At 39.7% G+C, this 24,938-nt stretch overlaps 1 protein-coding gene across 4 annotated transcripts in view; it reads right to left on the minus strand.

Annotated features, from left to right (window-relative positions):
- Window positions 1-792: 792 nt before the first annotated feature.
- LOC118445038 (netrin receptor UNC5C) overlaps window positions 793-24,938 on the minus strand; it is a 42,600-nt gene continuing 18,454 nt past the window's right edge. The window contains exons 3-12 of one of the 4 annotated variants that reach the window (XM_085655975.1): window positions 12,495-12,908; window positions 11,672-11,953; window positions 11,407-11,574; window positions 10,586-10,618; window positions 9,954-10,118; window positions 9,656-9,697; window positions 4,977-5,114; window positions 3,536-4,033; window positions 1,831-2,788; window positions 793-1,153 (exon numbers count right to left, since the gene is read on the minus strand). In XM_085655975.1, the coding sequence (XP_085512101.1) occupies window positions 982-1,153; window positions 1,831-2,788; window positions 3,536-4,033; window positions 4,977-5,114; window positions 9,656-9,697; window positions 9,954-10,118; window positions 10,586-10,618; window positions 11,407-11,574; window positions 11,672-11,953; window positions 12,495-12,908 (2,870 nt within the window). In that variant the 3' untranslated portion in view covers window positions 793-981. The remainder of the gene's footprint in view (window positions 1,154-1,830; window positions 2,789-3,535; window positions 4,034-4,976; window positions 5,115-9,655; window positions 9,698-9,953; window positions 10,119-10,585; window positions 10,619-11,406; window positions 11,575-11,671; window positions 11,954-12,494; window positions 12,909-24,938) is intronic. The other 3 variants (XM_035873930.2, XM_085655974.1, XM_035873931.2) reach the window with 3 other exon arrangements.

Below are 24,938 nucleotides of genomic sequence, written 5' to 3' on the forward strand. Positions count from 1 at the left end.
TGTGTGTGTGTATATATATATATATATATGTATAAATATGTATGTATATTAATATATAAACATCCATCGTTTCTCTAAATGGATTGATCCATTTGTATCTGCGCGCGTATCTCTTAGTACGTACGTATGTACACATATATCCATCTAAATGCACAGTCTCTAGTTAGCTATCAGCCATGATTATACACGGGATTTTTTAATCGGCGTCGATTTTTTAATCGTTTCGAGATCGTCTTTCCGTCGATTTATCTTTTCCTATTCCTCTTTTCCTCTATCGTTTACGAGAGAAGAGAAGAGACAAGAATTCAGAATGATTAAGTCTCATATGATCATTTACGTTTCGTCTTCTCGCAAATTACGCTCTTATTTACAACAATAACAATGGCGTTAATACGGCGCAGAGGTGCGCGCGCACGCGCGCACACACACACACACAAGTGTTAAGGCAGTGTTTTCGATGAGTTCGTTCGAAGAACCACCACGTGCTCCTTCTCCATTCGTCGTTATTATAACCGTAAATATCGATATCGTATATCGATTCCCGTATTCGTATCGTTATTTAATTTTTTCCTTTGTTTCTTTTTATTTTTTATAATTAATATTATTATTATAATTATTATTTCTTTTTTATTATTATTATTCATTTTTATTACTATTTATTATTATTATTATTATTATTATTATTATTATTATTATTATTTGTTTTATTTATTATTATTATTTTTTGCATTATCATTATTACTATTATTATTATTATTATTATTATTATTATTATTATTATTATTATTATTATTATTATTATTGTTATAATTATTATTATAATTATTATTATTATTATTATTATTATTATTATTATTATTATTATTATTATTTCGAGGATCAGTTTCGATGATCGTAGGCGTCCATCGTGTTCGTAACTATCACTCACCGGCCAAGGGAACGTAACTTCGTTTGTAAAAGCAATTCGACGTGGTAACGCGTTCAAAGCCAGGGTCCAAGCTGTGCTTCCAAAATCGTAGCAGCATCGGTCCTTCCCATCACTCTCAAATGATTCAAGAGATCTGTGACAGCCGTTGGTTCTCTATGCCTTGCCTCCCATAAATCGAGAATGTGTTCCGTCGGGCTCGACTTAGTTGCAAAGTAGTTTATGTACCTGCGACAGGAGCAACGAGAATCCCGTCTAAAGTGATTATTAAGAAGGCAACCGCGACGATAGATAAATCGATTGATCATTAACACAAGAAAAGAAAGAAAGAAAAAAAAAAAAAAAAAAAAGAAAAACAGAAAAAAGAAAAAATAAGGAGGAAGAAAACAAAAAAACAAAAAAAAAAAAAAGAGAAGAAAAAAATTAATAACGTTGTCAAGCGAGTAAACGTGCCCTGAGATTTTTTCTCTTAAACCGTACGAAGAATCATTAGCCGTACAACGACTGAATGTCGATTGAGATAATGAAAGGGGAACAACCGATTAAGAGGATTTCTTTCCTTCTTTTTTTTTTTTTTTCTTCATCTTCTTCGTTGATCGGATACAAGAACTAAACGGGTTTACATTACGTGAAGAGAGGAGCACGGTGTACATACGTATCTTCGTTGTATCTCCCGGAGGGTCGGCAATGAAAGAAAAACTCATTATCGCGTGACTAAGCGGAAAGATGAGTTAATGAGAAAAAGATAGTTGTAGTGATCTAGTTTCTAGTGTCTAGATATAAGTAACCAAAATAAGGGTCTAACGTCGAATGAAATAAATAATAGCTTAGGGTGAGAATCGTACAGTTCCATTAAAGTTTCGTTCTTAAGCGTGAATAGAGATGGAGGCAAGTGTATTACCAACCTGTCAACCTGTAGTCTCTGAGCCAACATTCTCCAGTCGTTGCCCAAAGCGTTAGGAGGGTCGAGGCACTGGCAGAGTTGTTTCCTGAGAGACCTGGTGAACCGAAACGGTCTGAGGGCGGTTGAATCCGTGGTTGCGTTATTAGCATGTCCACTGCTGACGACGGTCACTTCCCTGAGAGGTCTGGTAACGCTGCCGGATGAGATCAGTTGCTTCGCGCCGTCGTAAACGATCCTGAAGACTTGCCTGGTGTCGGAATTGCCTTGCGAGACTTGTAGCTTGTAGCTTCTGGTTGTCGTCGGGCCAAAGGCTGTGTCTAAACCGAAGGTTACGTGTTTTGTGTTCTCCTGACAATTCCAAACGTCTCTGAAGGAGAGCTCTTGACGCTCGGTTGGCGATTTGCTCTGCCATTCGTTCCCGACTTCCTCGAGACTAACGCAAAGAGGATCCCCGTTGTCTTGGAACATGAGCGTACGTGGCTTGTCCAACAAGTAACCTCTGATTTGCGACTCCCTGTCGACGATCGCCTTTGTGGCAGCCTTCGTGTCCTCAACGGCGTAGACCCTGACGCAACACTGGCCAGCTTGGCTAGCGAACAATGCTAATCTCAGTCTCTTAGTGGCTATTGAGTTCTCGCAACTCTGACCTGCGAGAACATAACCTCTGAGTTGCTCCGTCACGATAAACGCTTCCGCGTGATCGAGCTGCGTAAAGAGCGGCGTGTTGATCGTTTCGTTGCCCAATGTCAACACTCTGCTCCACGTCACCACCTGATGATCCTTCGTCGACGACATCGACGAGCTCTCCTCGACGTTCAGATTGTCCGAGGCCCATACGCTCAGCTCCCAGGTCGCGGGATGCAACATTGCGCAGTGTTCGAATTGTAGGATCACAGGTTTATTGAAGGACGCCCTAGATGGGCCACAGGTCACCACCGCCGATAGCTGCGTTATACCGTCTGCGAGGATAAAACGAGTGTCTTTTCGATTTTGTGACAAAAACGAGCATTTCTAAATATCGATAATGATCTCGATATAAATCATTATACCGTTAATGGATAATAATTAAACATCAATCGCTGTCGATAAATTCAACATTTCGTCGATGAGTTTATTTTCGCATGTACACGTAAATACATAAACTTAATCCAGATTCGACGCGTAACTGAGGTACGAAACAGCAGAGGTCTCTCTTTTTTGTCTTTTTTTTTTTACTTCTTCTCGAATCAATTAAACGCAAAACAAACGTCGATCATATTTTATTATTTTATTTTATTCTTTATTTATTTTTCTTTTCTTTTTATTTATTTATTTATTTTTTCTTTTTTGTTTTTTCTTCAATGCCGTTCAAATTTTCACGGCCGCGGACAGATACAATAAATGCTCTCACGTCGATAGCAACAATTGACGTTCACTATTACCGTGAATATTACGTCAGGCAATCTCTCGAACGCGACTCGACGAAATTAGAGTGCTAATTTGATTTATCGACATTGTGAAAGGGGCTGCACGGAGATATCGGTGGGAGCGAGATAAAAGCTATAATGCGATCGAATTCGTTCGGGGAAATGTTAGCTTTTTCGTTGTCAGGACTTTAAAGGGGGAATGTCGGAATGACAACGTGTTCTATCTTTCCTTTCGTTTATTATATTTTGTTTCTTTTTCCTATCTCGTTTTTTTTTCTTTTTTCTTTTTTTCACACTTACCAGGTAATCTAGGCCTAAAGCGATCCTCGTTGAGAACCGCCAAATAGAGTTCCTCTCTGAGTGGCTTCGGTACTGCTCCTTCGGGTACCGACATTGAAATTCCAGAATCCGGAAGGACCAATAATGCACCTCGAGTGTTGACAGCAGCTCTCGCTACGTTTCCAGCTTCGAGCTTGGGTAACCTGACGCTTTCGGAGGCGACGTTGTAAGTAGAGTCCGAGGATGGATATGAACTAGTGACGCTGTTCTCGCTGTCGGAATGAATCTGCTTGTCGCTGCAAGACTCTTGCGTCGATGTCGAAGGAGTTGGTGACATCGGGGATGGTTGGGGGGCGATCGATAGGTGCGGCACGTCGTAATGGTGCTCCGAGAGGGATCTCGACATCGACAGCTTCGGGTCGAAAGGATACTCGTAACAGGCCGGCACGCTCGTCGCCGTCACGTCCGGTTGTAGGCTCAACTTCTTGTCCTGGTCCGGGAAGAACTCCGGCTGGAATTCTGAAACGCACACGGCCGAGGCACGGCTCGTGGGTATCTCTGCGCGCTGCGGACAGATCCCGGCAACGATACTGTTCCGATTCTCTTACGCATCTCAACTTACCGGGATACCTCGCAAAGTCCTTATTGCAATTTTAACGCTTACGAGAATCTAATGGTACCTAGTTGATATGCCATTTAAATGATACTTTTAAATCTTCACGGACGTCGTAAATTTTATCTCGAGATCGTAGAAAGAGAAAAGGTGAGAGTAAGAGAGAGCAAGAGTATGTGAGAGAGAGAGAGAGAGAGATCTTTATTACGATCGTAATTCCATACACATAGATACGTACGTACGTACGTACGTGCGTATTACGAATTATATTAATTTAAATCTTAAAAGTGCATAAGGACTTTACAAAGATCCTGCGTTACCAGATAAGCACTCGCGCCCCGTACTTTACCGATGTTCAACGATGTTTCCACATAGAGTATACAGTTTTACGACCTCTTTTATAGTTAATACGAGAGAGATTAGAAGAAAGATTAGAAGAGGGGGAAGAAAGGGGGAGGGGGCGGGAAAAAGTAGAAACGCGTTAGAAACAGCAGACAAGTGTTTTGCATGTGTATTAATGCATTCCAAAAGCGTTCACAACGATAGAGACGAACAAATTATATGAATAATTGAAAGATGGAAAATAGGAGCGAGTGCTTTTGGATTAATCAAGCTTCGAAATAGTATCTTGCCTGCTTTTTTTTTTTTCCTTTTTTCTTTTTTTTTCTTTTTTTTTTTTTATTTCTTTTGTTTCGCCGTTCAAGCGAAAATAAGAGCGATAGAAGCAAAAACAGAAGATTGAGGAACAAATTCGAGAAGAAAGGAACCGAATGATCTCTTCTTTTTTTTTGATTTCTTTTGTTTTGTTTTTTTTGTTTTTTTTTTTTTTACCTCTTTCGAAATGCTTACCATTGCGTGCCATGGAGTAGAGAGAATGATCTCGACCTTTTCTTCGTAAAAGTCTTGCCAAGAAAAATGCTAATCCACCGATGACGACGCAAGCCACGGTTAATCCGATATAAAGAGCCACGTCCATCTGACGATTCGCTGCAATCAAAGAGGAAAAAAAGAAAAATACAATTCTCCAGACATTGTTATATATATATATATATATATATATATATATATCGAAATAATAAAATTAATAGAGTAATTTAAATAATCTTGATAATACACGGATTCAAATGTTAGGACGAACGTAAAATCAAATAGATTTATCAAAGTACGTCGTATGAATATTCAAACGTTTCCTGCATTATACATTTTGCTTTATGGTATATGTATTTAATTGAAACGTTTGTTGCATATGTAGTCATATATTATATGTATATGTCAACGATATGAACGTTTCAATTCCATTGTACACGGATTTACGTGTGGCTTGAATTAGATATATATATATATATCTACTTTCATATATGTATACATCTATTTTATATATATATATATATGTATATATAGAAGGAGATTGAGATGATACGTACATACATACATATATATATATATATATATATATATATATATACACGTATGTATACATAATGCAACAGTAATATAGAAAAGTAGTTTTCCAGATAGTAGAATCATCGAAATAGGTGTTTCCTCGTTACTCGAAGTGCACACAAGAGACGTGAATAACTCTCGCGAATGCAAAAGCCCCGGTCGTCCATGTTTCTCAAAAAAAAAAAAAAAAAAAAAACAAAAAAGAAAAGAAAAAAAAAAAAAAGAAGAAAAGTTAAAAAAAATGAAAAATAAAAAATAAAACGTCGTCGGTGTCAGCTCATGAATATTTTATAGGCGAACTTTTATTTGTTCTCCGGTCTTCTCTTTGCCCGAAAGAGAAAGAGAGAGAGAGAAGGGAGACTTTCTTTCACACGGATCTCTACGCCGTACACAAAGATGTCGTTTCAGAACGTTAAACGTTTCTCGTGTCGCTAAATATTACGAGAAGTCGTAGAAAACTTTTAAGGTTCCTCGTCGTTCAACGTCGGCTCGGTTATATGCACGTTTCCCCCTACTCGTACTACCGGGATGATTCTCATTTTATTATTTTACAACGCGTCGTTATTTTCTAAACCAATAAAAATCGAGATCGGTTTATTATTATGGCCATTAACACGGACGATAAAAAATTTGATTGCTTAAAGTATACGAGAATGTAATATAATATAATTTTTAAATTACCAACTAACTGGTCATTGATATTTATTACAAATGAACAACGAACAACGTGAGAAATTATAAAACGAATCGAATTATTTATAACACGTTGTAAAAAGCTCGAAGACTGAATGAATGAATTAAGGGAAAAATGATAAGAAACATTATTTACGGATGGATCATTTGCGGAAAGAAAGAAGGAAAGAAATAATGAAGAAAAAAAGATAAAAGAAAGAAGAAAGAACAAAAAAAAAAAAAAAAAATGATGGGAGAAGAATTTATTCCTGCTCTCTCTCTCTCTCTCTCTCTCTCTCTCTCTCTCTCCATCCCCCCCTCTCCGCCCCTCACACATTTGCATTAAGACGCATTTAAATATTAAACACTATTTATAAGCTCGGCGCGTATCTATCTACTATTATTCGAGATTTATTTCAACGATTTCGAATATCCCTATGGCCATAAAAATTGTCACAAGAAATTCCTCAAGGAACAGGCGGACAGCAGTAGTGGAACAGCAGCAGCGACAGCATCCCTACTCTCTACAAAACACCGTTAAGCTTCTTCCAATTTTAGAATGTCAAAGCCATACGAGGTTGTAACCCTGGTACGTGACTTTCGGGGCCCTGACTTTTTCTCCTTCTTTTCCTATTCCTCCTCTCTCATAGGATCATGTGCGTCTCGTTTACGTGTGTATACGTTACTCTTCTCTATCTCTCTCTCTCTCTCTCTCTCTCTCTCTCTCTCTCTCTCTCTCTCTCTCTCTCTCTCTCTCCCTTTCTATCTCTCTCCTTAGAAAGACACGTGCCTCGAACGTCAATATCTCCGCGCGAACGTCGAAAACGAGTAACATCGTTCGAAAGTCGGAAGGAAAGATTTTCAAAACGCAATAGTTCCACATCGTTACACGCAGGACGTAGGAAAATGAGATCGGAAATGCGTGTGCTGCTTTCACCCTATCTCCAAGACACTCTTGCGGTCGTACGTGCGACAGCGCACGTACTTGTGTATGTATGTATGTGTGCCATGGGTACGTGTGTATGAGAAAGAGAGAGACAAAATGAGAAGAGAGAGAGAGAGAGAGAGAAAGAGAGAGAGAGAAAGTAACTTCTGTTAGGGATGCCACGATTTATTTTCTTAACCACGATCGATTTACGTTCGGACGCATCTGTGCCGCGACGTCGTACGTAACATGACATAGCTTATCTATATAGGATGTCCCATTTTAATACGATAATAAGAACATACATTATACAACATTTTCTTTTTGTTTTTGCCATATTAGGGTCGATTAAAATACAACATGTTTTTTCTCTTTCTTTCTTTCTTTTATAAGTTAATAAAACGAATTAAGCGAATTTTTTTTTGCAAATCTCTTTAATGAAATTTACTTGAAGGACAAGTATTTAATTTTGCGTATACGTTGAAAGTTTTTTTTCTTTCGATACATCATTTCTCTTGTACTTTAAAGGTACTTTTCGAAAAATCGAAGTCACTACGGAATTCAAGTAGGGTAGATTGGCCCCCCCCTCCTCATTTTTTTCTTTTTCTTTTCGTATCCCTCTCTCTCTCTCTCTCTCTCTCTCTCTCTCTCTCTCTCCTGTCTCGTCTCGATGTCTCACAGAAGCGTAGGTATATGTTCGAGACCACGGCACAGGATAATGGCACTTTATTTGCATGCACGATCAATTTCCCCCAACCATCGTAAGGGCGTAACGGCTACCGATTACATAATTTTCTTCGATATTAAAGGCAGCCCTTGCCGAGGTACACGAAGGGACCGAAGGGAGCCGTATAGGTCGAACGAGCCTACGCGTATATCGCGTGCAACTTTGATGTGCCCTCGCTCGATAGAATCGTTGAGATTCATGGAGAAAGAGAGAGAGAGAGAGAGAGAGAGAGAGAGAAGGGTTTCGTTCTAGCGACTGCATCTACGCGGACCACCCTCGAGACTACCACCAGCTATATAGGCTCATTGTTACGATTGTTTGGCTCTGTAAAGCTCGAAGGGATCCATCCGATCGTTCTCCCAGAACTCCCTTCTACTTTCCCAGCGTCAATAATTAACCAGTCGCGTAATTAAATGTAAATATTCGAAAAAGAGTTTACGCGTAGCGTAACTCCTACCCTTCGATGGAAACGTTCTCTCTCTCTCTCTCTCTCTCTCTTTCTCTCTCTTTTCTCCCTCCCATCAGTTTATACTTACTTGGCACAGGCTCGTATATCGAATCTCATAAAAGAAACAACTTCTTAAGATTTCCTACAAAGTTTCCCGCTTTCTCCGTTCGAAGGTATTCAAAATCACGTTTAACCAAGGGAATTAGAGACCTAACGAATTTACATTTACCCTTAGGCGATACCTCTTTCCTCTCTTCTTCCCTAGCTATACTTACCTACCTGGTATTGACTTCCTTCTACCTTCCTTCCTCCTCATCATCATCATTCTCTTTCTCTTCTCATTTTCCTTATTTCAAACGTTCTTTCGTAATTTTAATAATCTTTCGTATATTAACAATATCTACATAGTACCTACATAATTACATATTGATCAAGGCTATTTAATAAATAGATTCTCTTATTACTTCGCTTTAAACTCGATTAAATCTTTCTCAAGATGAATAAAATATGTTAAGTACGATTCGAGAATCGGTATCAGATCGGAAAGAAATATATAAATGTACGGTGTAGTTGGGAATATAAATGGCGTTCACCGGGCGTGAAGAATCCATCCAAGAATGTCGTACGACGGGTTAAGGACATTTTCTTCGCGGTTGGACGGTCGCACCCTGACTGTCATACCATTTAGAACTTCTACCTAACTACTTTGGCTCCTTTGCTCGTATTTTTCTGTTTGTATGTATATATATATGTTTGTGTGTTTGTGTATATGTGCGTCCCTTTTTTTCTCCCTATCTGTTCGTTTATTTGTTTACTTTTTCGTTTTGTTCTTTTTTGTTTTTCTCTCTCTTTTTGCTCCTTCTTCTTTTTTTTTTTTGTTTCTCGTTCTTCTTGGTCATGTGCCCGTATTTTTCTCTTATACCACAATACTTTTTCATCATTTCCTTTTCCTTTCCTCGAGCTCGTAATAGCGTCTCCTCGATTCTCCGCAAGCATATATACAAATCCGGAACGAATTGGAGGAGGGTCGGTACATCGCGCGAATCACGGCTTATCTAATCGAGAGAGACTTCCCTCTTGGACTCTTGCAAACGCACCGTGACGAGGAACGCGCGTGCGAATGAAATATGCGACGAAAGAGAATTAACGGGTCAGAGAGACAGAGAAAGAAAGAGAGAGATAGAGAGAGAGAGAGAGATAGAGAGAGAGAAAGAGAGAGATCTAGGAGTGGCATTGTCGCGTGTGTGTGTATATATATATATACATATACACATATATATTTCTTCAACAAAATTTTTTTTTTTAACACTCACCTTCTTCTGTCAAATGCGCGCCACCCATCTTCGCGTTGCCAACTGCAACAAATAACATTCATGGTTGTGTCTTTAAATCTGTTCTCTGATATGTTCAGAAATTTCATTTTTGCTTGTTTATCTATATATATATATATATATATATATATATATATTTTCTTTTTTTTTCTTTTTTTTTTTTTTTTTTTAAGTAGAAGAAGAAGAAAATGAAGAATTTAAAAAACTTTTCTATGTTAATTTTTGTATATAGGAGAATAAAAAAATATTTATAAGTAAGTTCATGTCTCGCGTGACTTACCATTGCATATGCCGCCGGTGCAATTGGCCACGCTTATATCTTTGCCCTGACATGAACGGCCACCGTGGCTCGGAGGCGGCTCGTCGCACGATCTCCTTCTGGTGTGCGTGCAGTCGCTCCCGCATATGGACCACGCCGACCATCTGGACCATCCACCGTCGACGACTGGTACAAAAAGAAAAAAATAGAAAAGTGTGTCTCATAAAGTCGTTAAAGCGGCGGCAATACTTTCGATCGATACTACGAGAGCTCGATAAAAAAGTTCGACGAGCTTCTTGTAAAAGCATTATTCTTGTTCGATATCGATGCTCGTTGGTGGCTTTATTGCCGTTTAATCTGCTCGAACGTTTACTTTTTCCTTTTTGTTTTCCTTTTTACTTTCCTTTTTTTTTTCTCCCCCCGAAGAGACATTTGCTCGTTGATGCACCTTTGATAAATTGATTTATACATACATACATACATACATACATACATATATATATATATATATATATATATATATATCGTGCATCTGTCCTCGTTTTTTTTTACGATCTTACGTTCGACAACAAAAGGATAAGTATGTTAACAAAAAAAGAAAAGAAAAGAAAAGAAAAGAAATGGCGGCCGAATCGTTATAAATAAATACTTACCCATAGTGTTGGTGAATTCCTCCAATGCGCCCGCTGTTCCGACATAAGCAGCAGAAAAGAAGAAAGAAGAAAAAGCGTTACGCGAGTACTCAACGAGAGTCGAGTTTTCGCGACGGAAAATATACGGATATTAGCTCTATGCTTAAACGTGAATGCATATAACGTGCAGGTGTTTTTGAAATGTCGCAAACCTTTTGAAAAGGTGAATGCTAGTAAAGAGACCCTCTGGCATAAGATGACCGCGAAGACGTAAGAGATGCTTGTACGAAAGAAAGAGAGAGAGAGAGAGAGAGAGAGAAAACGATCGTAAATCAAGCGAGAGAGTTTCCTCTACTCGGCATTGGTAATATCGGCCCGCCAAGGCAAAACCTGCTTGAGCCTGACGTCTACGCGACACGGACTAGGATAAGAAGAGGAAGACGACACCACCGCCAACGCTTGCTTACACATTAACTATCTTCAAAGACGTCGCCTAAGGTATAGAACGCAGCGAAATTGCAAAAGGATAGGCAAGAAAGAGATAGGTAGATAGATATATAGAAAGAGAGAGAAAGAAAGAGAGAGAGAGAGAGAGAGAGAGAAGAAACCCCCCACGAAGCTGAAAGCACGTCGACGTTAGTAAGCGAATTGTGAGAGCTTTTTATGAGGCACACGTGAGATGATGGGTATTACATTGAGAAGATTTTTCATCGAACGACCACACGCACGATTACCATTATCATTTACCATTGAATCACGATATAAGCGATTGTTATCGGAAGCGTAAAGCAGCGATTGAAATAACCGCTTGTCATTGTCGCATGGTGGATCATTGGACTCACCAGGACAGGCAGTGTTGCAATCCATTTTCTGCTGACTTGGACCGAGACAAGGTTGACCACCGTTCATAGGTGCCGGATTCGTGCACGTTCTCGTTCTTTTCTGGCCACCTTTCGCGCATCTCGAATGACATTCCGACCAGGCAGACCAGGAAGACCAACCACCGTTCACTGCGAGCATAGTAATTAATGACTCATCGTTTGGCGATAATTGGGAGATACGAACGTTTGCCGTATGAAATGTTAATTGGAGAATATTTAATCTTACGGTATACTGTTAGGCTAACTGGATCGCTTAATCGTTTTGCCGCGATGTTCTCAGCCACACATGTATAATTAGCCTGATGGCTGAGTTTTGCTTGGCCAACAAGAAGATGTCCTTCGCTGGATACCAAAAGAGTGTCCGAGTCAGCATCAACTGGAACGTTGTTTCTCAGCCAATAGACTCTTGGAGGTGGCACACCGAGAGGTGCCAGACATCGAAGTTCGGTACTATGACCAGCTTCAACCGAAACGGAATATGGCGGTGACTCGAATTGCTTCTTCAGATCTGAAAAAATAATCGTTCCTTGTTGTCGATAAAACGATATAAACGACATACCAATGCTAATTGGGGGATGTGGCAGACGAGGAATACAAAGTTCTTATCAGGGTTCTAAGAGAAAAATTTGACATTAAGGTTACTTTAAATTCTATTTGCAAATGTATGCATTTCGGTGATTCTGTTAAACGAAACTTTGTCCGCTTCATTAGTTGCGTAACTCTAAAATTGAACAAGTGGTTCTTCCCTAAATTGATTCTCTTAGGAACTCCTCCGCTGACGCTCGTCGCATTGTCTTCTGTTAAGGAGCGGAATTAAATAATGACATCACTGCCAGGAGAATCAAGATAATTACGAGGGGCGGAGGACGAAGTAAGGCAAAAGTCGTTCTCCCCCCTCTCTCTCTCTCTCTCTCTCTTTCTCTCACGTGAATGATCGTGTCGTATTCTTAAAGTGTCGTCCTCACGCGTTCAAGATTAGATACTTCTCTTTTTTTTTTTTTTTTGACGTAATAATAATAATAATAATAATAAGAAAAAGCAATACTTACAAGCAACATCGATTACCGCTGGTTGACTCTTGATCTGTCCCGAGCCAGACCAAGCGATGCACTCGCACTTGAACTTGTCTTTTCCGAAATACTCCTCTATGTGGTCCCTGGTAACGTTTAACTCACAATCGACGATCCTAGTTCCCGTGTGAGGATCAACGAAGTCTTGTTGAACCGAATCATCCGCTCTGTCGTTGTTACAACGAAAATATATTTGCAATGCATGTGCCGCTTTGCAACGAAGAGTGGCAGGTTTGTTCTTAACGACGAAGGAGTCAACCGGTTCCGTTAAAAATACCGGAAGATGTCCGCCACCTTCCGATATCAATTCAGTGTCACTGGCGATGGTAGCCGAAGGCACGTCATCCTCCTCGAGGAGATATGAATCCTCATCCTCCGCCGCGTCCTCGCCTTCTGAAACGTATAAAAACGAAACATTTTAAAGACGATCGACAAAAGATAATATCAATTCGCCGAGTATGATACGAGTAAAATCTCTGAATCGTTAATGCGATAGACTCGAATCAATCGGCGTATCGGCCAATACATAATAAATTCGTGAAATCCGATTATCGGATTACTGTTGCCGAGCGGACTAATGAAAAAATGGCACTGCAGTCAGTCATTTGAATACTAAACAGTTCGATAATGGCGCTTGGCGATAGTAAAATACGTAGGATCTCGAGTCATTAATTCCATCCTGAATGTTATTCACGTAGCGTACCTATCGGAATCGTGAAAATTCTATATTCGCTTGTCAACAATACCGTGCCTCCTGGTAAATCCTGACGGGACGGCCGGCTATTAATGCCGCAGCTTCGCAGTACTCCGGTCTCGTAGTTCTAACGCGTTGGCTCCGAACAATCGTGGTACTGCAACTGCAGTAATGAATTTTCGGATTTACGCGGCGCCACCGGTGCACCGAGCTCGATGTATTTTCCGCCAACGAGTGGTTAGACCTTTATCCCCGTGCGACATTTGGCCGGGGGCCACACTTTTCATCGCGATAACCGTGTGCCACCTACCTTCTCCCCCTCCTCCTCCTCCTCCTCCTCTTCTTCCTCCTCATCCTCATTCTCATCCTATATCTCACACTTCGTCGCCAACGAAACTCGCGAATTTTCCAAAAACGAAACGCGATCAACTCACTTCTATCTTCTCTTTTATCCTCACTTCCTGCCTCTTTTTTCCTCCTACATACATATATATATATATATATATATATATATATCCATAAACCCTCTTGATTTGTTAATACGTATCCTGTCAGATTTCCGGCTTTGTGGAATACGATCGATATCATAAAAACGAGAAAGAATGTAACGTCGACAGAATAGTCGACGGTGAACGAATTTAAAAAGAGAGAGAGAGAGAGAGAGAGAGAAAGAGAGAGAGAGAGAGAGAGAGAGAGAGAGGGAGATTGACCACACTTTTTACGCTTTTATTAAAAAATCTCTATGGTCTATCTCTGATACGATATTTTTATGGAAATCATTGTGTGCCTCAAAGACTATAAAGTTCTGTATTCGTAATGTGCTCGTATAGATGTCGAATCATCGTGTGCTATGAGAGAGATAGAAAGAGAAAGAATGCGAGAGTAAGAGAGAGAGAGAGATAGAGAGAGAGAGAGAGAGAGAGAGAGAGATTTTTTCCTATTCCATTTGGACACACGATGTCTCTCGATTTCTCCGTCTGCATCTTTGCGGAAACTTCCAGTTCTGGTATAAAAGTATCTCGGCGAACGTTTTAACGTACTTTCAATATTACAAAACTTTCCGATCGATAGAAAAAGAAAAAGTAGAAGAAAAAGAAGAAGAAGAAGAAGAAGAGGAGGAAGAAGAAGAAGATCTCTCTCGGATGGATTTTAATAAGCGCTTGCTCTCCTCTCAATGCCTCCATCGAAGAAACGCCCTTTTCGCTGTTTCATTATGAACGATGAGTAGGTACACCCTCGAACCTGAAACTCTCGGCCATTTATCACGCAAAAGTATTCGAAACGAACGTTCGAAACTGGGATGAAAGAGTTATTTAAAAATTAATGATATGCAAATCGAATACTTTCGAATATATTCTTTATGATAAACGAGATATTATTATCGTTATATTGTTAGTTCGCATTATATCCGACATAGTTTTCTATATGATTTCATCGATTCCGAGGATCGATTCTCGTTCGAAAATTGAGAACAAGTATTGAACGTGTACATTGATATCTTTATCGTTCAAGAACATTCGTTTCGACAAAACTGACGATGGTCGAGGAGAGTCAATGGATTCTTGGTATCTTAGTACTCTGACGTCGTTACGCATCGTTCCTATGGAAATTCAACGTGAACCTCTTGGTATCTAGGACAAACCGATAGGCCGATACACTCAACCACTTCTCTTATCGATAACGACGTATCCTATGTTTGAGCTCCGGCGAACGGAATATTGCACTGTTGCGGTAACCAAATGCACTTAGATATACCGAAACATCTCGTTAGACCGACAACGTGAATATACAACGTTTACAATGGCCACACGGTTTCACCTTTCACGAAATTGTGGGTAGATCGAACGAGTTGAATCGAGTAAAAGAAATAAAGAAAAAGAGAGAGAGAGAGAGATAGAGAGAGAGAAAGATAGATAGATAGAGAGAAAGAAAGAAAGAATGAAAAAGAGAGAGAGAGAGAGATGGAGAGAAAGGGAGAAAGAGAGAGATGGAGAGAGAAACAGATAAAAGAGAAAGAAAAAGAGAACGAAAAAAAACATTCGAAATTTATTTGCAGTAGAGAGCTACAGTTTGGAAGACAGACCAAGGATGGGAAGGACAGACACACGGTCGAACGGATGGACGGATGGACGGATGGACGGACGGATGGACAGACAGACAGACAAGCAGACAGACAGATAGACAGACGGAAAGAGAAACGGACAGAGAGATGAACGGAGGGGATGTCCGGAGGGATGCGTGGATAAAACGAAAAGGCAGCTAAATTCGAAAACGTTACGCACTCTGCCCTGAACCTCGGGGCCAGATACCGAGCAAAAGAGGATTTTCATCGATTTCTGATAATTCGAAACGATCGGTTCGCCGATAGGCTACGGTGAAATCGCTCTCTGTCCGGCTCCTCTCGACAGTGAATCAGTCTGAGCGAGATCTCGTTAGTCGTTTTCGACGCAAACGGCCTGGCCACGCATACATACGACTAACACATACGTACATATATATATATATACATATATATATATACACATTATATATATATATATATATATATATATATATATATATATATATACGAGGGTTTCATAAATCGTACCGACGTGTTTTCCTCCCGCATTTCGAAATAAAAATGTCGACAGCGATGATGCTTCTTTTTCATTCTCGATTGCTTTGAAACTCGGATCTGATTCGGGAATCTGGATCGAAAGGGGTGAGTAGTAGGTAGTATATTGACAAAAAAAAAACTGTCGAAATTCTGAGAGAATAAGTATCGTTGCGATTTCATTTCTTTTTTTTTTCTTTTTTTCTTTCTTCCTTTCCTTTTACCTTTCTGTCTTTTTTCTTTTATACACAGAGCATAAAGAAATATAAAATAAAATATAATACGTAGCGTGATCATTTTGTCATATCGTTTTAATTCGAATTCATATATAGGGTTTAGAATATGCGTCGAAACTCGTTGCAACTCTGAATCATTCAGGTTGATCACTAGAAGCCCCTTCGTTAGCTACGGTGACTAGCTAGTTAGTCGTGTATCCCACTAGATACTAGAACACCTATGTCTATATGTGAGTATGTAGGTGTGGATAGAGGAAGATGTTGGTATGCATGCGTTCGAGCAAACCCCCACGTGGCTCCTATGTGGGTTGACCGCGTATTCCAGAAGGGTAAGAGACCTAGAGAGAGAGAGAGAGAGAGAGAGAGAGAGAGAGAAGAGAGTACATCGTAGTACGGTTTCAACATGTACGCGCGCTGAGAGACCACACATGACGCCTCTTAATTAACAAAGCTACCTGCAGAACCGACAGAGGTAGTAGTAACGCCAAGTACCGTCAAGAGGATCTCCCTCTTTCTCTCCCTCTCTTTCTCTTCTCATTTTCTCAAATAAGAGAAACGATAGGTTGGGGTCGAAGTCAGCATCATAAAGAGAGAAATCGATAAAGAGAAAGAAAGAGAAAGAGACAGACAGAGAGAGAGAGAGAAAGAGAGACAGACGGACAGACAGAGAGAGAGAGAGAGAGAGAGAGAGAGAGAGGATGATAATGAGAACATAGAAAAGGAAAGAAGAAATAGTGGATGAAGAGAAAGAGAGAGAGAGAGAGAGAGAGAGAGAGAGAGAGAGAGAACATATAGTGAACTTCCTTGTTTCTCGAGTCACGTGCTTTGTTATTTTACTCAGTGTCCAAACTAGACCTCCGTTGTCCTTTCTCTCTTTCTCTTTTTCTTTCTCTTAGCATTTCCACTGGTGGATGCACAGAAACACGTGTAACCGTGAGGAGATTGTTCAACCGAGTTTGAAATAAGGATTCCAGCGAAAAAAAAACTTTTCCTTTCTCGAGCATGAAACTCGTTTACCATCTCGTAGAATCTTTTTCATGCGTATGAGTAAAGCTTTAAAATGGAAGGCTCTCGTTGGTGAGTTTTGAAGGACTTTCCTTTTTTTTCTTTTCTTTTTTTTTTCGAAAAAAACATGAAAGGTGCAAACGAGATGATCGTTCCGAGTTTAGAAATTGGGATTATACAGAAAGGACCGCCCTTTATACACACACACACACACACACACACACACATATATATATATATATATATATATATATATATATATGTCTCTTTTCCCGTGAGATGCTAGTTCGAGACAGATGCACCGGAAAATGTTTTGTCACTCTGCTCGAAAAGGAAGGAAGGAAGGAAGGAAGGAAGGAAGGAAGGAAGGAAGGTATGTATCTGGCTTAACAAGAGCGTGAATCGAACGAACACGGTATATTATAGTTTTCCCTAGGCAGCTAGGCTAGTTCTAGTACCACACTTCCTGTTCGGGAGTATTTGTTCGATGCACTGCTTCTGGTAGTACGGACAATAGGAACACGACACCTATCGTCAGGTCCGGCATTGTATTCGACAGCATTCACGGATCACGACCTTCGTGTCGAAATAACGCGGAGTCGAGTTGTTCTCAATGCAAGTATATACATACCTACGTAGTAGTTTTATATATATATATATATATATATATATTTATATATTTATATATTTATATAGGTATATATATGAATACGTATAAAGTCGATCCCCTTACCAAGACTTTGTTGTATCGTCATTCTGTTTAACGACGAACCCCGACCGATTTCTTTATATCGATTCGTATCGTTTTGGCCTGAGAGATACCTTCGAATCCAGATGGAAATCGGTACGAGTATATATACATATATGCGTATATATATATATATATATATATATATATATATGTATATGTATATGGCGTAGAAAGATGATATTCTCGATGCTGAGATGAAATCGTTCAACGAATTGGAACGGTTCGATTCAGTCGGACTTCGATAACGCGTATTATCTTCCGATATTGAAGAAGGAGATTACTTTGTATTGCGTTGTAAGGATTCGTTCGGTTGTTAAAATCAAGGGCGATTCTCTCTGTGTTCGAGAAGATTATCTCTTTTTATTTTCATTCGTCTTATTCCTTTTTGCCGTGGAAGACTTTCGGCCTTAACGAGTTCCGTGCTCCGGTCGATATATATATATATATATATATATATATATATATCTTTCACGATCGCTCCCGCCTTGATTAGCTCCAATTGAAACGATCTTATTAAATGTTATGACGTGATGAAGTAAAATAGCTTCTTCTACTATTTCTTCTCTTTCTCTTTTTCAATCGAGGAAAACCGTTATTATTTATCATTATATCTTCTTTATTTTCATGTTTCACCTGTATTATATGGATACCGTTCGGACAATTACAGTATTTACGAATCACGAATCCACGATGTTTAAATTTCGTAATAATCATTTCTGTCTTAATGATACGCGCGTGATGAATAGACGATCGGGTGAAAGTACGATGGTAAACATCTCTTGAAAACGTGCATTTGGTTTAAATAAAAGAAAAAAAAAAAAGAAGCCCTCTCTCTCTCTCTCTCTCTCTTTCTCTATCACGCGATGGAACTCCATACTTGAAACTTTGTAAAATTTCAAAAAAGCGAATGTTCGATCGTAAAAAAAAAAAAAGGAAAAAAAAAAGGACTCGAGAAAATTTTACTTTTCAACCGGCGGAGCCGCCGGCGGTCGCGACGGATAAACGAATTAAGGAGGACGAAAAATGCTCGCCATCCGAGAGATAGGGTGCATATTAAACGCCATGAGGAGAAAAGAGAGAGAAAGAGAGAGAGAGAGAATATGAGGGAGTCAGAGAGAAGGGAAGAAAAAAGGCTAAAAGAGAAAGAGAGAGAGAGAGGGTGATGATGCGTATTACTGCGTGTGTGCGGCTCGATTGCGGCACGGCAGACCCGGCTACGTTAAGGCGTGTAATTAAGCGAATAACAGAATCAGATAGTACTACGCTCGCGTGTTAAAACCTCACTCCTACGTGTATCGATAACGGGCAAGTCGGAACGAGTGCGTCACGCTGATTTCGATGTTCCATAGTCGCTTCCTTTATGTAGAGGAATCGGACCGTTAAGAGGGAACCAAATTGCTGGCCAATCCGATTGCGATTTTGTGGATTCATCGTTGAAAGGAAAGAGGAGATATCACTGAGACTGAGCTTTTGTATGTAAATCCGAGGCATCGTTTCGCATGACGTACAACTATAGCGGAATTATTTTTTTTCTTTTTTCTTTTTTCTTTTTTTTTTCCTTTTTTTTTTTTTTATGTCGGACTCCCTACGCTAATTTTCCATCTCTTCGCAATTTACGTTGGTAAGTTTAATATTTATACGGCTCGTTGTTATGTATACGCAAAGTGTACATCTACGTATCTCTCGACGAAATTTAATGACTTTTTTTTTCCCCTTTTTTCTTTTTTGCTTTTTTTTCTTTCTTTTCTTTTTTTTCTTTTTTTTTTTGCTTGTTTGTTCGTTTGTTTGCTTGTTTTTTTTTCCTTTTCTTTTTTTTTCTTTATACTGCGCGCGCTTATACTTCACTCTCTGTCAACGTTATATTAAATCAACCGAGTTATTTCCTGTATGCAATACGACGCATCGACTTCTAGTTAGAGACTACGTATGTACACATATCTAGTACCGTTAACGTTTTCTTTTTTTTTCTTTTTTTCTTTTTTTCTTTTTTTTTTTTTATTTTTCATTTTCACTATTATTTGCGGAAAATCTCGCGTGACATTTTCTACATCAATCGTAGAACACAATCGTACTATATAATTAACAATCATTTCTTTCAGAGTTACGTTGTATTTATCATACACATTCTGAATGCTTCAATAGTTTTCTATAGTGTCGCTCTTTTGTTATTTGCTATTTTTCTTTTTTTTCTTTTTCTCTTTTTCTTTTTGCGAACGATGAACTCATAAATGCATTTAAAGATAAAAAGGAAAAAAGAAGAAGACAAAAAAAGAAAAAAACAATCAGCATTAACCCTTTTCGACATGAGCAAAACTTGTAAAAATGTTTTCGATGAATTTTATATACATATATATGTATATGGCTTTGACAGTACCATATTATTTCGTTTCCAATTGCTACGTTCACAAAAGGTTTAAATACCTAGAATAGAATCTAAATCCAGCAGCATCGTGCAGAGAGCACTATAGACAATTATTTTCAACGAAGAAACGGCACGCGATTCGATCGGGAACAACTCACCGGCTTTCAAAGTGTTATTACGAAGGCTGCGTTTCCGGTTTATCGCGCACGATCGTGAACATAGACGGCGCCGCGACACGATAATTTCTATCGTGTGTCGACGCACCGAGCCGTAATCGTTTTCAGTTGGATAAAAAAAAAAAAAAAAAAAAGAAAAAAGAAAGAGTGCCTTCGTGTATTTACGAAACGCGTTGAGAAGGAAAGAAAGAAAGAAAGAACGACAGAGAGAGAGAGAGAGAGAGAGAGAGAGAGGGAGAGAAAAAGAGAGAAAATTTTCGCACGCGACACCATAGTAGGTACCCTTATATACCTCAATTACGTATTCGTGCTTAAGAGTTTACATGTATTCGTGTATGCGTTTAATATATGATTATCCGTAGGCAAGTTGCACAATCGAATAGGTAAACGATGCATTCTATAGTATTTGATCGAGAGGGGCCATCGTTTCCGTTCGACCTCGCATTCCGCGTCCGGTACGTCGAGTTTTCTTGGCGCCAGTGAATTTTTTTTTCTTCCTTTCTTTCTTCTTTTCTCCTTTTTTCTTGCATTTTGTCTGTTTTTTTTTTTTTTTAATAAACGTCCTTCGCGTCGCGACCAACGAACAGTTCCCATCGGTGTTCCCATTTGCATATGTCGCTCGAGTTTTCATTTAAGAAAATCCGAAAGCCATCGAGACGTCCTGTCCGGTTTCATTTAATTATTTCATACATGCGACATCGTTCGATAATAATCTTCAAAGAAATCTCATGAAGCTGTTGAAGGATGTTGTTCTGTGTCTACTACGGTGGGTATGAAAAAAAAGAAAAAAAAAAAAAAAAAAAAAAAAAAGAGAAAAGAAAATGAAAAAAGCTCCCGTCGTATGAAAAAAACGAAGACAAAGAAAAAGAAAAGAAAAGAAAAGAAAGAAGAAATGAAAATGAGAAATGAGAAACGAAAAAGAAAAATATTTCCCAGCCCGAAGAAAAGAGAGCAGGAAAAAAGGAAAACAAGAAAAATAAAAAAAAAAAGAAAAGAAAAAAAGAAAAAGAAGAAAGTCGAAAAAAAATCGATAATCAGATTAGCTTTTAAGAAGAACGGTTAGACACATTTAAAGGAACGTTTAATATTCTTGGATTAAAACGGTGGACGAGTAGACGAGACAGTAAAACCGGTTGATTCTCAAGGTACGCTCGTGAAAATATATCTCGAGCATATACTGGACTTAATCTACATGATGGGGTAGGAAGAAGGAGGAGGAGGAGGAGGAGGAGGAGAAGAGGAGAGGAAAGGAGGAGGGTGCTAAGGGGAAATAAAGAGTAATATATGATAACTATTCTCGAGTTCCTTGCTTTGTGGGAACTCGTTCTTGGACGATCTAATCGAATGGAATCGATCGATCTATATTCCACGATTTCTCGATCACGCCCAATATCAAAGATCTCATTTTATTTTCCTATGAGTAACTCTTTCGTTCGGTATCGAACATTCTCCAAGATTTCAACAATAATCGTGCTCGCTCGAGTCCAGGTACGACCACCCTTCTCCTTTGGTATGGAGTACTTATACTACGACGCGCTGCCGCCTTCCTTTGATTTACGATAATTAAAGCTGACCCGACCTTTCGTCGCTAGAGTGGAAAGAGCGCGGACTTGGTGTTTCTTCGTCGGCTTTGGCGCCGATGAGAGACCACGCAAGAGGTATTAAACGCGAAACTCTTCCTCCGCTCTCCTTGCTTTCACTCTTTTCCCCTCGTTCCCATCTCTCTCTTTCTCTCTCTCTCTCTCTCTCTCTCTTTCTCTCCCTCCACCTATCTATCTATCTCTTTCTATCCTCCTTTCATTTTTTCCTACGTATACAGGCGTTCTTTCGAAGCATGGCTCTCTCGTCTGGCGGAACCAACGGGGTAATTGCACCAACGAAGAACAAGCTCACCAACCAGTCTTTGCATTTTTCCTCGAGGCGATTTTGCGAAGAGGGTCGATCGGTTAGACCAGCGCACCTTTAGATAGCCGGCGGACTACGTGATCGAAGGTCATACCGGGATGGTAATCGCGATTTACTTATGATACTTATCGAGCAAACCGTACCTTCAGATTTATCGAACTATCACGAAAACATCGGGATCATTATTTAACCGTATTCAATCTCTTTTCAAGGAATTTTTTTTCAACAAACATACTTGATTTCATCTCTCTCTCTCTCTCTCTCTCTCTCTCTCTCTCTCCGTCTCTCTCTCTCTCTCTGTACGTCTGTATAAGGGAAATGTTTGAATTCGTTTGAAATTATTCATGAAAACGAAATTAAAACTGGATCCAATTTACGTTGGATTTTTAATAAAATTTGTCAAAATGTGCCACGCGATAAATAACATTTCTCTCGGTTGGAAAAACTCGAGCTTTTAAATGTACGCGAAGGGAACAAGTTAAATAAAGGCTTTACAGTTTCCGTGGCTTTTACAAAATAGAATGAGGATGAGGACGAGGATTAGGATGAGGTATGAGAAGATGGATGAAGGAATATGACGAGAGGGAGTGACACGAGATGCGAATGGGAAAGAATTTTCTCAACGAATGCGATGCGTAGACGTCAAGCTGGTAGAAATTCGCTAGGTGTCGGGAGATAACGACTGGCACTAAAAAATTGAAGAAGGTCTCTCGTTGTACCAAGGGCGCCAGGTAGTACGACAGTTCATGGTAATAGCAGACAAAAAGGAGTCTGTGAGAGTTAGATAGGTAGGTAGGTAGGTAGGTAGGTAGGTAGGTAGGTAGGTAGGTAGGTAGGTAGGTAGGTAGATAGATAGGTAGACACAACCGCTCACAAAATGTCGAGACCGTGGGCTGGTTCACCCTCGTCTCGTCTTTCCTTTAATTATTAACGGGGCTAATATTTTTTCCCAGCCATGCTCATGCACGAACATTGGTCGTCGTCGTCGTCGTTGTCGTTGTAATAATCGTCGTTGTAATAATCGTCGGGTTAGTGAAATTACTGAAGGATATCGCGTCGCGATAAATTCTTTGGCTAATTATTCACGAACGTTATGTATATTTACGCGTTAATGTATGCATGTGATATATCGTATGTTAAAATGAGACCTAGCCTAAGGTAATATAGAAATAAAGTCGATGGATTTTATCGAATAGTTTGATGCCGTAGAAACTAAGAGAAACGATTGATCTTCTGAAGATAGAGATAGATAGAGATTAATAGAGATAGAGAAAGATAGATGGATAGATAGATAAAATTAGAGAGAGAGAGAGAGAGAGAGAGAGAGAGAGAGAGACAATCGATAATAAGTTATCGCTCGAATCGTTTCTCAGAAAGGAGCCTTAGAAAGTTATCTATGGGTTATTGGACCAGCTAATATACGTCTCTTCGAGGAGGTTACCGGATTTCCAAATTCCTTCTCGTAACCGCTTTTACCGCTTAATACATGCGACGCATTATCGGACGCCATCGTGTCTACGTACCGCGTAAACGCGTAGAAACTTCAGAGACGAAGAACCATTAAACGGTCCACGCGAAGGCGCTTTCCCGTTGTTGAAGCGACAACTTTCTCGTTCTTGGATAGATCTCTAGGAGAGAATGAAGAGAGAAGAACGTCGTCGTCGTCGTCGTCGTCGGTGTGCTTACCATCGAGAGACACATGCTCCGCTTCTACGAATTTATTCGAGTTGATGCGATTAATGATGTCGTCGCCGTTTCGGCGCGTCTTGTCTCGTCCCGTCTACTCTCGTCTCATTGGAAATACCATGGAAACTCATGATGAGACTTGGCAAGAGTGGGATGGTCGGGGGAGGAGGAGGAGGAGGAGGAGGAGGAGGAGGAGAAGAAGAAGGAGAAGGAAGAGGAAACAGTTGGATTAGAATTCCTTTCGTCGTTGAAGATACACGTTACGATTGTTTCTCCCTTTCGAACTAAGCAACGACGTTAAATGCTTGCAGGTGAGAAACCATTCATCGTCGCTACGATGACGAGTACGCGAGAGGACGTCAAGGATGATAATTAGTTAGCCATGAGAGATCCATGGAAAGTTAGAGAGAGAAAGAGAGAGGGGGAGAGAGAGAGAGAGAGGGAGGGAAAAAGAGGGGTGAGAACACGTAGTCCAGGAGGCCGTTCAAAAGTAGCTCTAGGGGAGTATAATCCATCATCGAAAATGGCTTGGCGTAACGTAACCGGTCGGTCGTGTCTACGACGACTAATCAACGAGCCTGACTCGCCGTATAATTAGGCTTGTCTTTCTCTCCTTCCATCTCCGTTTCTCGTTCTCTCGTAGGAAGCTCGTAGAAACTCTGATGCTTTTTCCCTTGCGTCGCGTGTTTCACTTTAGAAACTTATATACTTCTAATGTATATACATATATATATATATATATATATATATATATATATATATATATTTCATCTTTCATCTTTCTACGTGTGACTCGTAAAAACTATTTTGCCCGTGTTCAGTTTACGTTGCCTTATAGATCGTTAGGGGGTAACTTACGGCAAAGTCATCGTTTTCCCGGCATCGTTAATATCCGCCATCGAGAATCTCGATCTCTCACGTTGATTTCCATCGTATCGCATCGAAGGGGGACGAGCGTTCATTAAAAAAGACGGCTATACAAAATTAAGATCCCCTTTGACGTGAATTTTTT

The sequence above is a fragment of the Vespa mandarinia genome, chromosome 3, assembly GCF_050613455.1.
Source record: "Vespa mandarinia isolate Hongniang chromosome 3, ASM5061345v1, whole genome shotgun sequence".
In the NCBI taxonomy this organism is placed as follows: Eukaryota; Metazoa; Arthropoda; class Insecta; order Hymenoptera; family Vespidae; genus Vespa; species Vespa mandarinia.